Consider the following 13,568-nt stretch of genomic DNA (forward strand, 5'->3'; position numbering starts at 1 on the left):
GGGGTACACGTGGCTTTTAGAGCCTGACCCAAAGCTTCCTCTCTCTAGCGGAATTGCCGTATTTGCCTGGAAACTGTTTTGTTTGTTTTCAGTGAGGTACATTGATGTCACTTAGTAAAACTAACGACTTCCTATGCTCGTCCTAGCTACCGCCCTTATTTGCCTGGAAATTCTCCAATGAATGGGACACCAGATCTCGCTCGCCAAGTTCACACACACTCCACGCAACGATCCAATACCTCCGGCATCGGCAATTGCCGTTTTAGTATCTCCGTCAATTGCCAAATTTATCAGGGCAGCAATGCTGTTTTCTCGCTCGCGGCCAGGACCACCGATTTGAAGAAGTCCCACCAACTCAACAACTCCACCAGATTTTAGCATCGCAGAGATTACAGGAGACGTAGCTTTGAACGCTATGTTCACCAATGCTGCTGATGTGTCTGCTCTAGTTCTCCTCAAACTAAGCTCGTGAGCGTACCTGATTCAGTTTGAACCATGGCAATTAATCAGGCCGTCTAATTTCTCGTGAATCTCGTCAATATCCTCTTCAAAACGTGGTTGCAATACAGTGTTACCACCATTCCTTCCTTGATCTGCCCTTGGCATCATCTCTGATGTCCAAGCCCACAAGAAATTTCGTGCAACTCTCTCCAGAGAGAGTGCGTCCGGTCCTCTCCGTCACTTTCATTTTCATCGGGCTGCCATCATGAACTGCACGTGATGTAGCTGCTGCGTTGTACCACGGCACTCGACGCAGCAAGATGTACTAGTGCAGATACGGCTGGAGCTCTTGTCGTGCGCTCTCGATCGCCAACAGCAGAAGCTCACGCATCGGTCGCCTGGGGTAGGACTCGCATTGGATTTCCACAGCGTCATTGCAAGCAGGAATGTCGCCCTCGAATGATGGCGCTCATTGGCCAGCGATTACTCGCGCACAATAAAGTAACTTACCGGCTACAAGTGTTTCTGTACCCACTGATTTATATAGCAATCGTTTCCCGCCCGACTTTTGCTCTCGTCAGTTGCGAATTTCGCCCTTGGACGACACACTCCGCCCCCCCCCCCCCCCCCCCCAGAGCGTTATGGTTTCCTCGTTGCAAGCGCTCACTGAGGCCCTCCGAGTCTTGAAAGAAAATGTGGTCGTCCTGGCGCACCAACTCATGCTGCAATCTGTACACGCCCGTGCCACTCGCGTAGGCGAGCGACTTCTCGCCTCGGTGGATCCTAGAAATGTATCCACTCAAAGAGTGAAAACTTCACCCAAAGACGCGGCCGTCACAACATTCCACGAGGTGGTGAAGACTTTGCAGCAATTTGTGACGACGTTTGCCAAGACGGACAGATTTGTGTTCCATCTGGCGAGTATGCGACGGATGTTCCTCGACCTGCACGCGGTCGGAGTGAAATTGGACTATATTATGGAGGTTGGAGGTCTTGAAGATATCGTGAAGAAGGAGAAAGAGGAACATTGGGAGAAGCAATTGCAGGCTGACAGGGAGAAGGAGGAGGCAGAGTTGAGTACACGTGCGGCCAAGAACGCGCTGCCGTTTGCGAGGAAGATGTTGCCCCATGAGCCTATGGAGGCGTTGACGCTGCTCAAGTTTGAGATTGACTTCTTCAAGCCTGGCAACTCCACCAAGCATGTGGCGAGCATGAAGAAGGTGTTTTTCAGCGTCGTGAGGTCGTCCAATGGGCGTGTGGCGAAGATCCCGGACTGGTACATCCCTCCGAACGCGATGAATTATTCGCGGGAGAAAGCGATGCTGGGATCGGTGGGCACGACGCACCGTGGAGTGTGGGAGGACAGGAAGCCGCCTGATGGGAAGAAGCCTGAAAAGCACGAGGGCGATGAACTGGAGCCGACATTGTACAATGTGGTGGTGAAGAGACTCCTCATCCACGCAGACGCAATTGAAGTCTTTCGACAGGAGGTCGAGACTTGGTTCATGATGGACCACCCGAATATCCTTAAGTTGTACGGCGCGTCGCACTGCAGTCGGCCTGCGCTTCTTGTGTTTGAGGACGCTACCAATGGACCTCTCGTGAATTACTTGGCTCGTATACGACAATCACAAAATGGACCAAAATTAAAGTACGCAATTTGGAACTTGCTGCTGCAGGCAGCGCTCGGTTTGAGATATTTGCACAAGAACAAAATTGTCCACAGTAATCTGAAGAGTGATAATATCTTGGTTACTGCCGGTGCCCAAGTGAAGATCGCGGATTTCGGACTGGGGATGCTGGCACTGCAGAATAAAGCCGTGCAGGACAAGAAATTCCTCGAGCTTGGATGGCGTGCACCCAACTGCCGTCAAAAGAAGATATTTCGCCGTCCGGCCTTTCTAGATGATATCTATTCGTTTGGACTATGCATCCTGGATATACTGGTGCCTGAGCTTTCGTCAATTGAGCAGGATAAAAGTCTAAGCACACCGAAGCATGTTGGCGACGAAGGCTTTGATCCTTTGTCGAAAGTAGTGATGGCAAAAATTCCTAACGATGGCAGCAGAAACTTGATTCTCGATATGTGCCAAGAAGACCCGGGAGCTAGGCCACCGCTGAGCAAAGTGATCTCGCGCCTGACAGAGTTGCGCGACACTGTGGCATTTGATTAGGAAAAGAGCACTACCTCCTATCGTGTCACCGGGGACACCACACCTACCTGGAACTCGAATGAAGTTGTCTGGGTGCCCTGTCGCCTGACAGTTCGAGCTAGATCGTTAGGTGATCTCACGCGAATACGTTTGCGACCGGTGCATCGAATTTTTTTTAGCACTTCAAGACTACGGTAAGACTCACCGGGTGAGTGGCGCTTACCTGCACATTGGCGGAATTGAGCGCGCCTGCAAATGGATTGAGCAGAAGAATAGCTATGGCAAGCACACAGCAGGCGACAGGGGTCGACATACGGAAACGGGGTCTAAAACGACTACCAGACAAGTAGAGAAATGGCGGCTCAATGCGAGGTGATGTAGGCGTACGGGCGTAAAGCAGAAATGAGGAAGGTGGAGTGGGCAAGGTAGGCGAGGGTGGTGAGAACGAACAAGCAACAAAGTCGATGCCCGGAGTGCTTGTATATTTTTTAATTACTCGAAGATAGGAGATCTCCATGAGCGAAATGGAGAGAGATCCTTGATACCTTAAGCATGCATGTTTGACAGGAATGCACAAAATTAATTTGAGCAAGATGCCAGTCTTCTTTAGCTTGTGTAAGCCAAACGTGGGATTGAAGACAGTCCTGATTGTAAATATGCGCAGCTATATTATTGCCGCCTCTATGCCTTGTGAGCGCTACAACTGCTCACCCGTTGAATGGGTAGCATTCTCGCAAAGCCGCTGGCACCCCCATCCGAGCGCCCATGTAGAACATACGTCGACGTAGCAACTGCGGTGCGAAATTGTCTGGCAGTGGGGTAGCCCCAAAGCCGCGAAGGCACTCGTTCGGCCAGCCGTCTATAAAATCTGTCTTTGTCTCGCCGTTCGGAGCACGCTTCTGACGCGGCGAAATGTAGGTCGGATTGGTGTTGTACAGCACGTTAGTCGTGGCTGTGTGGTGGCTCGTGAGTCCTTCTGCGAACGGGTCCAGCAGCGCCTTGCCGTTGACGTATAAGAACTCGGGGACGTCTTCCTCCACAGGCATAAAATGCGCGATGCTGCCGCACAAGGAATCCTTGTGTGTCCCTAAGTCGTTGTTCGTGGAGGAGTCGATGACGCTCACACCCCACGGGGAGAAAAAGTATTCCTGCTTGGCCAGTTCGAACGCCAGCCAAAAAGCCTCCTTGTCGCCGTAGGAGAAGGAGTTTTCAAAGCGCTCCTTGGTAATGAGCCACCACAGCGCCTCCATCGCCTGTCCAGCCCTCGCTTTGTCCACGACCACCACGGACGAGTCCTGCTCATGCTCCGTCTCGCCCCGATACGCGAAGGACTGCGTCAAGTGCTTGGACGGCTCGTAGCCGTCTCTCACACCAATGCTAGCGTAGTCAAAGTTGTGCAGCAGGTTCAGCAGGTACGAGGTGTCGTTCTCCGTCTGCCCGTTGAAAAAGTGGTCCCCTGGGATGACTCGGTCGTAGAAGAACGTCGTACCCGTTCGAGTGTACCCCTCAGTCTTTCGCAGCGCCGCCGGGTTACGCATGAACATGTCGTCCACGTCTAGCAACATCACCTCCGTGGAGTCGGTATGGTAGAGCGCGAGCGGCTTGATCCACCAGCTGCGGAAGTGCCTGGCCGTCTCCTCGTTCAGCGCGCCACGCTCGACCAGGTCCGAGCACACGTCGACGATCTCGAGTCTGGCGTCCGCTTCGAACAGCATCTCTCTCGACTTGACGGACAGCTCGTCCGGGAAGCAGTGGTACACCTGGATGAGCTCGTGATTGCCCATGCAGCGCAGTTCGCGCACCAGCGAGAGCCCCATGGGCACCACTCCGTCGTGCATGCAGAGCACCACGGCCTTGTCCCGCTCGACGCTGCGGTCGAACTGGGCACCGCGCGCTCGGAAAAGCGGCGGGCGCGTCACCAGCAGCGACAGCAGATAACTCGCTGCGGTGACGGCAGCAGTGGCGTACAGTAGGAAGAGTCCAACTCGGCGACGCAAGGAAGGGTCCACCTCCGACGGTTTCGAGGTGGACTTGGTGAAGTGGACATCTCCAGCTTCGAGGTCCTGCTTGAGCTTCTGCTTGGGCTTGGCGGCCATTTGCACTCAGCAGGAAGACAGCGCAGGAAAAGTGAGCAGAGGACCGACAGAAGGTGAATGGCCTCTGTAAAAGGCTAGCCATCCGAGCCGTTACGCTGTATTAATACCACCTTGCTGTTCGGTCCAAAAACAGAGCTTGCATTCATAGCAACGGGGATGTTCATCTTGTGTATAGTTGTACGTCGCTGTTAAATCAACTTTGTATGTACTTATTTATTCGTTTGAATAAAGTTCTAACTATTGGTACCTTGTTATAATTATATTATATAATATGACAGTTCTATCAGTATAATCAGTCACAACTAAATCGGTCCGTAAACCGGAGTCCACACCTCTTCCTCCAAGCCAAGTGGCACGATTTGCTAATGCTTCACACGATCATAACTCGTCGCAACGTGGCTGCTATCGGCTCGCACACCTTTCTCTGTAATTAACCTTGCCGTTTGTAAGTCGGCGTCCATCCCCTGCAACCCACTCTCAAGTCTGAACTACAGTCTCCATGTTGGGCGGCAGCACGGTGCTGGGTCGCCATGGCGGGCGCGGCGAGGACTCTCGGGGCTTTTTCTCCGACTTGCTGGCGCCAACCGACTCGTCCAGGAATCGCAACCGTACACTCAACTACTCGCTGGGGCTTTTCGTGCTCTGCTGCGTGGCCGTGGCGTCCACCACGCTGGCGTTTAGCGTGCTCAGCTCGGCGGACAGCCACCCGCGGCAATGGGCCAACTCGGGCGGCATCCACCAGCGCAAACACAAGACGACGGTGACGCGATTCGACGCCTCAGTGTCGCGGGACAAGGGCGTCGTCATGTGCATGCACAACGCGGCGGTGCCCCTGGGCCTCTCGTTGATCCGGGACCTCCGGTGTCTCGGCAACCACGAGCTGGTCCAAGTGTATCACTGTTTCCCCGACGAGATGTCCGACGAAAATCGAGCGCTGTTGTTGGGCTCCGATGACAGAGTGGAGATCGTGGACGTGTGCTCGGATCTCGTGGACCGCCAGGTGCTCAAGCGCGAGACAGCCGAGAAGTTCCGGAGCTGGTGGCTGAAACCTTTGGCGCTGTACCACACGGACATTACAGAGGTGCTCCTGATGGATGTGGATGATGTTTTCTTGCGCGACCCGGCGGTGTTGAGATCGACGGACGGGTACCAGCGGACGGGCACGACGTTCTTCTACGACCGCGTGCTGTGGAGCAAGGAGTGGTTCAACCAGGAGGTGAACAACTCGACGTATTTGAAGACGATGCTGAACGAGTTCAACTACGCCGCGTTTGGACTGAGTGAAGGCGTGGAGATCCCAGAGTATTTGGAGCGTAGCTACGCGTACAAGGGGGAGGCGTCGCACGAGCAGGACTCGTCCTTGGTGGCGGTGGACAAGTCGCGGTCAGGACAGGCTATGTTGGTGATCTTCTGGCTCATCACGGTGCAGCGCTTCGAACGCGAGTTCTCGTTCGGAGACAAGGAGACATTTTGGATCGCCTACGCGCTGGCAAAGCAAGAATACTTCTTCTCGCCGTGGGGGCCAAGCGTCATTGAGTCGTCGCGGAATCAAGACATGAAGAACCACCCCGACTCGCTGTGCGGCAGCTTGGCGCACTTTATGCCTGTGAAGGATGACACGCCTGAGCTGTTGTACGTAAATGGTAAGGCTCTCCTGGATCCGTTCCCAGAAGGCCTCCAGAACCGAGGCAAAGCGTCTGCGAACGTGCTGTACAACCCCACGCCATCCTACATCACGCCGCGGCAGAATCGTCGACCGAACGGCGGCACTTCGACCAGCTACGATGGGGAGTTCCCAATGGAGTGCCTCATTGGCTTCGGCGCAACGCAGCTTCCGAGCAACTTTGCACCGCAGTTACTTCGTAGGCGCATGTTTTACATGGGCATTCGTATGGACGTAGTTTCTGTTCTGGACTCGTGCTACGCCTTTGAAGCATCGTAGGCCCACGCAGGCAAAGGCTGATAATAAAATAAATCGATTGAACTTTATTATCGCAACCGCGCTGTACCCGTCGGTATGAGACTAGAAATCAAAGCATGTTAGCGCTCGCTGCTGAGAGAGGCGATGTCAAAGTTAGTCAGTCTCCACCGAGAAGCTACAGCTACGAAAAACAATTGATTGATTTCACGAACACGCACTCATAAATGTATTGCATCATCGATTTTTCTTGCTGCAACTCGAGTAAGAGTCCTAGTCGTGCTACTACAGCAGTAAGAAACGATTGCACTTCAACGAGCATGTTGCACCGTCGAGAAACAGCAATTAGACTGTACTGGTCTTCTTACGCAGACGGCGAGCAGGGGCATTGCACTTCGTGTCCGTCGTGGGAGCTTCGGTCTCGGATGGCGGTGCGTCGGTCACCAGAGTCGTAGCAACGGGAGCATCAGTCGTTGGGGCCTCCGCCGTCTGCGTTTCGGTCGTTGGGGCATCCGTTGTTTCCGTTCCAGCCGACGAAGCAGCAGTCGATTCTGTCTCCGTCGCCGGGGCTTCCGTTGTCTCCGATGAGGAAGCTTCAGATCCCGTTTCAGTGGACGAGGCAGCAGTCTGCGTCGTCGATCCGCTTCCAGTCAGAGGAACGCAATTGACTGGGGAAAGGCAAAAACAAGGCATCAGGAATACACATAATACAACATCGCTGCACTCCACAGCGACGTACCGTACGCCTGCCACTGCGCGTTCTGGAACGCCAACCAGTAGATGGTAAACGTGCAGTCTCCATTGCACGATGAGTAGTCCACGGGCATGTCCGACGTGACGGTTGATCCGACGTCACCGCCAGGATAATCGTCCTCGCAGTTATCTCCATGGAGCACCATCTTGTCGTCAATGTAAATTTCACACGGACCCGCGTGCGTGAAGCCACCGCCGCCATTTCCAAGCCACTTGGCCTTTCCGTCAGTAGGAACGGCCTGCGGGGCAGCACTGTCATCGGTTTCGCCACACTTCTTGTCTTCTCCGACCATGTCCAGCACGACGTCTCGTACGCTCATTTTCTTCTCCGCCGCCATGGTCTTGAACAAACCGCATTGATCGCCTCCTGATCCAATGTCCCAGTAATTATCGACCAGAGTAACCCACCCAGGATTGGCACCAGGCATCCCGAAAATTCGATATATATTTATTGCAACACGAGGAAAGAAATACGTATTTGTTTGTCAGGACAAAAGGAAGGAAATAAATAACTGCAATCCAAGAGTTAGAGCAGTAAATTACTGCAATAGTGTTCGTCAAGTTCATCTCCTACATGCACTGCTCGGCAGTCGCCACATCCCACAGGCAATTGTTCACCTTCAAAAAGAGAATCATCTCCAGCATCAAGGGAGACAAGCGATGACGCTCGTGGCGTAAAACGGCACGAACCACGCTAAAGAGACGCTCCCATTGGAGGTTGGTGGTACCGCCCCTAGCAGCGTGTAGGTGGCCGCAATGGGCCTGTCCGATTGGATGGAGGGGAGAAATAAGTTACCGAGAATTAAGATTATAAAACATAAATTACTGACCGAACTAGGAAAATTCCCAAAATAAATTATTGATACGTAAGATGCAAATATATTTCCCGCGATATCTATTTTTCGGGATCCCTGATTGGCACTGCCACTTGTCCAACTCGGTTTGGGCTCTTCAAGGTAGCCGTGAGCGTCGGCGCGTGAGGCGAATGCCGCTAGGGCGATGGCGGAGGAAAGAGCGACGCCAGCGAGCATCGGCTTTGGGTTTCTGGGTAGACTGCAAATTGAAAAGTGACAATGCTCAGACGCCCGGTTTGAGAAGGCACGGCTCGAAGTCTTTACGCTGTCGGTACGGCATCGATGATCGCGTTGGAGGACGTTAGTTGAGCTCATTCATACATGGATTAATACTTAGACGTCAAACGGCACAACAATTGAGCGACGAGCTGATCGTTGGTACGCTGCAGTCATGCGAAATTTCGTTATCGCTTGAGTCCTGCTGGTATAACGGAAGCTGCGCAACCACTGACTTTGCCTTGGACAAACACATAAAACGAAAGCGACCACCGAACAAGCCTTTCCTTCCTTTTGCGGGGGTGGTTTCTCGGTGAGGAGGTTCTTGAGGGTGGAAGTTCCTGCGCGTTGTGCCAATCTCTGGAAAAGATGAACGCTGTATGGCCCGCTTTAGTCCTGATGAGACGCTTCTACACAAGTTGAATTTCCGTTGGCGCACTTCTGGTCGTGGTCACTAGCAATCGTCATCAGTCTGTCAACCTCTTCGAGTATGATCTTGAAACACAACACAAAACATCTTGTTGGGTCTTGGAGTCTAGGGAATCACCTGCTCGAAGGATCAACTTGCATTTCTGGCAGATTTTGCTGTCTCCCAGCTAGTGAGGTAAATATTTGGCCCACTAGTGTTAACTCTTTTGGTAAAGCCAGCTCGCGGTCAATGACGGGGTCGAGCAGGCCCGATTGGGAACGAAACATCTTCGGGTTTTAGGATGGCTTTACGTAGATACGATTGATGCTGGTCCACATGTATGTAGCTTGCTCCGGCGGCCTCATGCTGTGAAACCCCCGTAAAGAAAAACCGACACCAAAACGGACAGCTCGAAGATACTAAAAACGGGCTAGTATCGTTGTCCTTGCCGCGGGCGCTGTATTTGACTCAATTCGAAGAATATCTATACACCAGATCACAAAATGTACAAAGTGTGTTCCTGAGATCACGATGTCATAGTCACTTACAAGCAGCCTCTATACTTCTTGTTGCATTGAATGCTGTGGCTGACACCTCGAGATCTGGATTGTAAACTAGTTTTTGGCACCCATCGACGGACTTATAGCTAGGTGGCAAGGACTAACGAACTAGATATCTTCTTCCCCCCTGACTTGCTACAATGGAGAAATTTCATACGCGCCCAGCAACAGACTGAAACGGCGGCAATGCTCTATTTCTCGGCCAGCACAAGCACAGAGAGCCGAAGAGCCGCTTTTCCAAGATCCCATGGTGTTGGTTCCTCTGCCGTCGCCTCGGCCGCATTCATCTCATCAGGCTCTGACGACCGAAAATGGGGTCGGAAGCTGGTGGTAGGTGGCCTTCTATTTGCTGATATGTGTGTTTCCTATAGAAGCTTTTTGATAATATAAAAGACGTCATTCGCTGGGTTGAATCTGGTTGATCTTGTAGCGTGAAGTTGGTGAGGTAGACCTGCAGCGGATCCGGTATTCGTCTTTGTTGTTGGAGATAGAATGTGCGTGTCGTGTGTGTTTTGCCAGTGTCCGAACTGCTTCCAGGTCGTGTTTTGCTGGTGCACTCCATTGCACAGCGAAAACTCTTGGCCCAGTTCCTGGGTGTGGCCCGTGGTTGTAGTTGTGTCGGGCCGGTCGGTTCATGGACGCAGAGCCACTCACAGTATGAGCCACACGCCTTCGTTGTGGGTCACCAATCCACTTCACTGTGAGTGGCTCTGCGTCCATGAACCCTCCCCTCCGGCTGCCATTCACAAATATCATCAAAATTGTCCGCAATATCCTGCATCGCATCCGTTCAGCTCAGTTTCACTTCGGCCGCCTGCTGCGCAAGCCCCGTCCACCCTCCCATGGAATCCCTCTCATCGACGGCCAGCGCGGACCTCCGGGTGCTGCGCAGTCCGCAGCTCTCCCCGCGCCCGCACCAGGTCATGTTCCAGGCCGTGCACCAGCTCGCGTTGGACGTGGGGGCAGCTCTCGTCCAGCAGCTCGCAGCGCAACCCCCAGCCAGGAGAGGGGTCGGCATCTTCCGCCGCCACAGCAGCGCGTCCACGAAGAAGCCCCAGAAGGACAAAAAGAGGCTCATTTTCGCCAACGCCAAAGCCCGTTCCGCTCCAAAGATCGAGCGGGACTTTTCCCAAACGGATCCTTGTTCTCTACTAAGCGATATGGAGTCGCAAAAGGCCTCAAAAGTGCCATTCGAGACGGCTGTGGTCGTGTTTCATCAGGTGGTGAAGACTTTGCAGCAATTTGTGACGACGTTTGCCAAGACGGACAGATTTGTGTTCCATCTGGCGAGTATGCGACGGATGTTTCTCGACCTGCACGCGGTCGGAGTGAAATTGGACTATATTATGGAGGTTGGAGGTCTTGAAGATATCGTGAAGAAGGAGAAAGAGGAACATTGGGAGAAGCAATTGCAGGCTGGCAGGGAGAAGGAGGAGGCGGTGTTGAGTACACGTGCGGCCAAGAACGCGCTGCCGTTTGCGAGGAAGATGTTGCCCCATGAGCCTATGGAGGCGTTGACGCTGCTCAAGTTTGAGATTGACTTCTTCAAGCCTGGCAACTCCACCAAGCATGTGGCGAGCATGAAGAAGGTGTTTTTCAGCGTCGTGAGGTCGTCCAATGGGCGTGTGGCGAAGATCCCGGACTGGTACATCCCTCCGAACGCGATGAATTATTCGCGGGAGAAAGCGATGCTGGGATCGGTGGGCACGACGCACCGTGGAGTGTGGGAGGACAGGAAGCCGCCTGATGGGAAGAAGCCTGAAAAGCACGAGGGCGATGAACTGGAGCCGACATTGTACAACGTGGTGGTGAAGAGACTCTTCATCCACGCAGACGCAATTGAAGTCTTTCGACAGGAGGTCGAGACTTGGTTCATGATGGACCACCCGAATATCCTCAAGTTGTACGGCGCGTCGCACTGCAGTCGGCCTGCGCTTCTTGTGTTTGAGGACGCTACCAATGGACCTCTCGTGAATCACTTGGCTCTCCAACGACAACTTCAAGCGGAGAGTCGCAGAGAGAAGCGCAAACGTGCTCATGAATTGGAGCAGCAATGGCCGTATCGCAACCAGCGGCACGCGCTGTGGAGCCTATTTCTACAGGCCGCGGAGGGATTGCTGTATCTGCACGATGACCGCAGACTGGTGCACAGTAACTTGAAAAGCGATAATATTTTGGTGACAGCTGACGGTCAGGTGAAGCTGACGGACTTCGGGCTGGGGATGCTGGCGCTGCAAAACCACGCTGTACAGGACAAGAAATTCCAGGAGCTTGGTTGGCGCGCGCCCAACTGCCGCCAAAAGAAACTGTTCCGCCCGTCCTTCCAAGATGATATCTACTCGCTCGGTCTGTGCGTGCTGGATGTGCTGGTGCCCAGCCTCTCTTCAATTGTGCAGGCCAAGAGTCCAAATGGCCCGGGACGCGTTGGAGAGGAAGAATTCGATCCGCTGGCAGACAGCGTGTTAGCTTTGATTCCTGTCGAGACGCACAGGGAGCTCGTCGTCGACATGTGCCAGGTCGAGCCAGAAGCTAGGCTGACGCTGGAGCAAGTGATCTCGCGCATGCAGAGGATGCGCGACGAGGCAGCTCTGGAGCCCGCGGATTCGAGCGAGTGCTGCATTCTTTGAGCCGATGGAGTTATGTGGTGTCCCACCTTGGCTTTTGCTGAAGGTTGGTCGTTATTTATTTATTTATTAGCGCTGCGCAGGTACTTGTTCGTGTCCGTCATAATGAAACTCGTTTGGATGGTCTTGATCTGCTCCACGTTGCTGAACTGATGCCACCCGATGCATCGCTGATACGCCAAGAAAGAACCTAGCAGAGACCTTCGCAACGACACGCGAAGTGCCATATATCACTGCGTCTGCTGAAGCCACTTCAACCCAGCTCTCACTTCCAAGTGATGAATCCGCGCTACCATTGCGTCGTGCAGATTCAAGGTGCAAAGGGTGCAAGTTGCAGTGCAGGCTAAAAGCTTACCCACAGCTCTAGACGCAAGGCCCAGCCAAGGATATCTTTCGAGAGTTACACACTGTAGCTGTAGTTTTGTAAATTTTGACTTTTAAGACGCGTGTCGTGCGTTCTTCTCGGCGAACGGGGAGGCAGACATCAATGCACGGATGCCATCAGGTACGAAGAGAGTTTGTCGGTTCGTAGTATAAGCAACGCGCACTTTTTCGCGTAGAGACGATCGCACTTTCCAGATTGGCAATGGCGGCCGTTGCGACCCGTGCCGGAGAAGGCCGTGCGCTGCTCCTGCTCGCGACCAAGCTCGCGCTGATCTTCGGTTGTGCTGTGGGGATCGTATTAGGCCTCTGCCTGCTGCTGGTGCGCCGCGTGCGCGAACATGACGCGGCGCTGGGGCTCGCCACGTCGAAACTGGACTCTCTGTCCGTGCGCAGCCTCTCGTCGCTCGAGGAGCTGCAGCGCTCGCATGAGACTTTCCAGCACGTGTTCACCGTGCAGTTCCCACTGGCATTGACCTGCTTCACAGTGTTCTACATCCTTAAACAGGTGAAACAAGGCAACCCCAAGTATACTTAAATAAGTGCGATCATGGAACACTAACGTTGATGCTGATGACAGACGTTCGCCATCCCCGGGTCGGCACTGCTCAACGTGTTCGCAGGAGCCTTTTTGCCATTGACGCTGGCTTTCCCGTTGGTGTGCACCTTGACGGCGTGCGGGGCGTCCTGCTGCTACTTGTTGTCCCAGTCGCTGGCGTCCGAGGAGATCGTGCTGAGTTTGAGTGAACGAGTGCTGCCGGGCAAGCTGCACACGCTCAGACTCAAGATTGAAGACGCGAGAGAACGAGGCCAGCTGCCCTTCCTGCTATTGTTCCTAAGGGTCTTCCCGTTCACGCCGAATTGGTTCCTCAACATAGCGAGTCCGTGGCTGCAAGTGCCGCTGAAGCTTTTCGCCCCATCGGTGGCGTTCGGGCTGCTGCCGTACAACTTCGTCACGGTGAACGCTGGCGCTATGCTGTCGACGCTGCGGAGTACGAGCGACCTGTTGGATCTACGTACAATGGGCTTGCTGGTGGTTCTGGCAGTGGGGATGCTCATCCCGGCGCTGCTCAAGAAGAAGGGCGTTGAAGCGAAGGACGAAGCAGACGAGATCGATGTTGACGGCCAAGCTGAGAGCAACAGCAAGAAGATGGATTGAGAGT

The 13,568-nt window shown here is 53.6% G+C and overlaps 6 protein-coding genes across 6 annotated transcripts; 4 read left to right on the forward strand and 2 right to left on the reverse strand.

Moving 5' to 3' along the window:
• Window positions 1-1,082: 1,082 nt before the first annotated feature.
• KRP23_1624 (Dual specificity protein kinase splB) lies at window positions 1,083-2,615 on the forward strand (the record flags this gene model as incomplete). The annotated part of the gene is made up of 1 exon (XM_067886281.1): window positions 1,083-2,615. One exon carries the CDS (start codon window positions 1,083-1,085, stop codon window positions 2,613-2,615), a length of 1,533 nt encoding a protein of 510 aa, XP_067748957.1.
• A 686-nt stretch (window positions 2,616-3,301) lies between these two features.
• KRP23_1625 (putative alpha-1,3-mannosyltransferase MNT4) lies at window positions 3,302-4,690 on the reverse strand (the record flags this gene model as incomplete). Its single annotated transcript, XM_067886282.1, has 1 exon — window positions 3,302-4,690. The coding sequence occupies one exon, from the start codon at window positions 4,688-4,690 to the stop codon at window positions 3,302-3,304; it is 1,389 nt and encodes a 462-aa protein (XP_067748958.1).
• Window positions 4,691-5,189: 499 nt separating this feature from the next.
• KRP23_1626 (putative alpha-1,3-mannosyltransferase MNN14) lies at window positions 5,190-6,632 on the forward strand (the record flags this gene model as incomplete). The annotated part of the gene is made up of 1 exon (XM_067886283.1): window positions 5,190-6,632. One exon carries the CDS (start codon window positions 5,190-5,192, stop codon window positions 6,630-6,632), a length of 1,443 nt encoding a protein of 480 aa, XP_067748959.1.
• A 321-nt stretch (window positions 6,633-6,953) lies between these two features.
• KRP23_1627 (uncharacterized protein) lies at window positions 6,954-7,435 on the reverse strand (the record flags this gene model as incomplete). The annotated part of the gene is made up of 2 exons (XM_067886284.1): window positions 6,954-7,276; window positions 7,348-7,435. 2 exons carry the CDS (start codon window positions 7,433-7,435, stop codon window positions 6,954-6,956), a joined length of 411 nt encoding a protein of 136 aa, XP_067748960.1.
• A 2,807-nt stretch (window positions 7,436-10,242) lies between these two features.
• On the forward strand, window positions 10,243-12,027 carry KRP23_1628 (LEAF RUST 10 DISEASE-RESISTANCE LOCUS RECEPTOR-LIKE PROTEIN KINASE-like 1.3; the record flags this gene model as incomplete). The annotated part of the gene is made up of 1 exon (XM_067886285.1): window positions 10,243-12,027. The coding sequence occupies one exon, from the start codon at window positions 10,243-10,245 to the stop codon at window positions 12,025-12,027; it is 1,785 nt and encodes a 594-aa protein (XP_067748961.1).
• Window positions 12,028-12,610: 583 nt separating this feature from the next.
• On the forward strand, window positions 12,611-13,564 carry KRP23_1629 (Transmembrane protein 41A-A; the record flags this gene model as incomplete). Its single annotated transcript, XM_067886286.1, has 2 exons — window positions 12,611-12,913; window positions 12,986-13,564. The coding sequence occupies 2 exons, from the start codon at window positions 12,611-12,613 to the stop codon at window positions 13,562-13,564; spliced, it is 882 nt and encodes a 293-aa protein (XP_067748962.1).
• Between the last annotated feature and the right edge of the window lie 4 nt (window positions 13,565-13,568).

The sequence above is a fragment of the Phytophthora ramorum genome (genome assembly GCF_020800215.1).
Source record: "Phytophthora ramorum isolate Pr-102 chromosome Unknown Phyram_PR-102_s0002, whole genome shotgun sequence".
Taxonomy (NCBI): Eukaryota; Oomycota; class Peronosporomycetes; order Peronosporales; family Peronosporaceae; genus Phytophthora; species Phytophthora ramorum.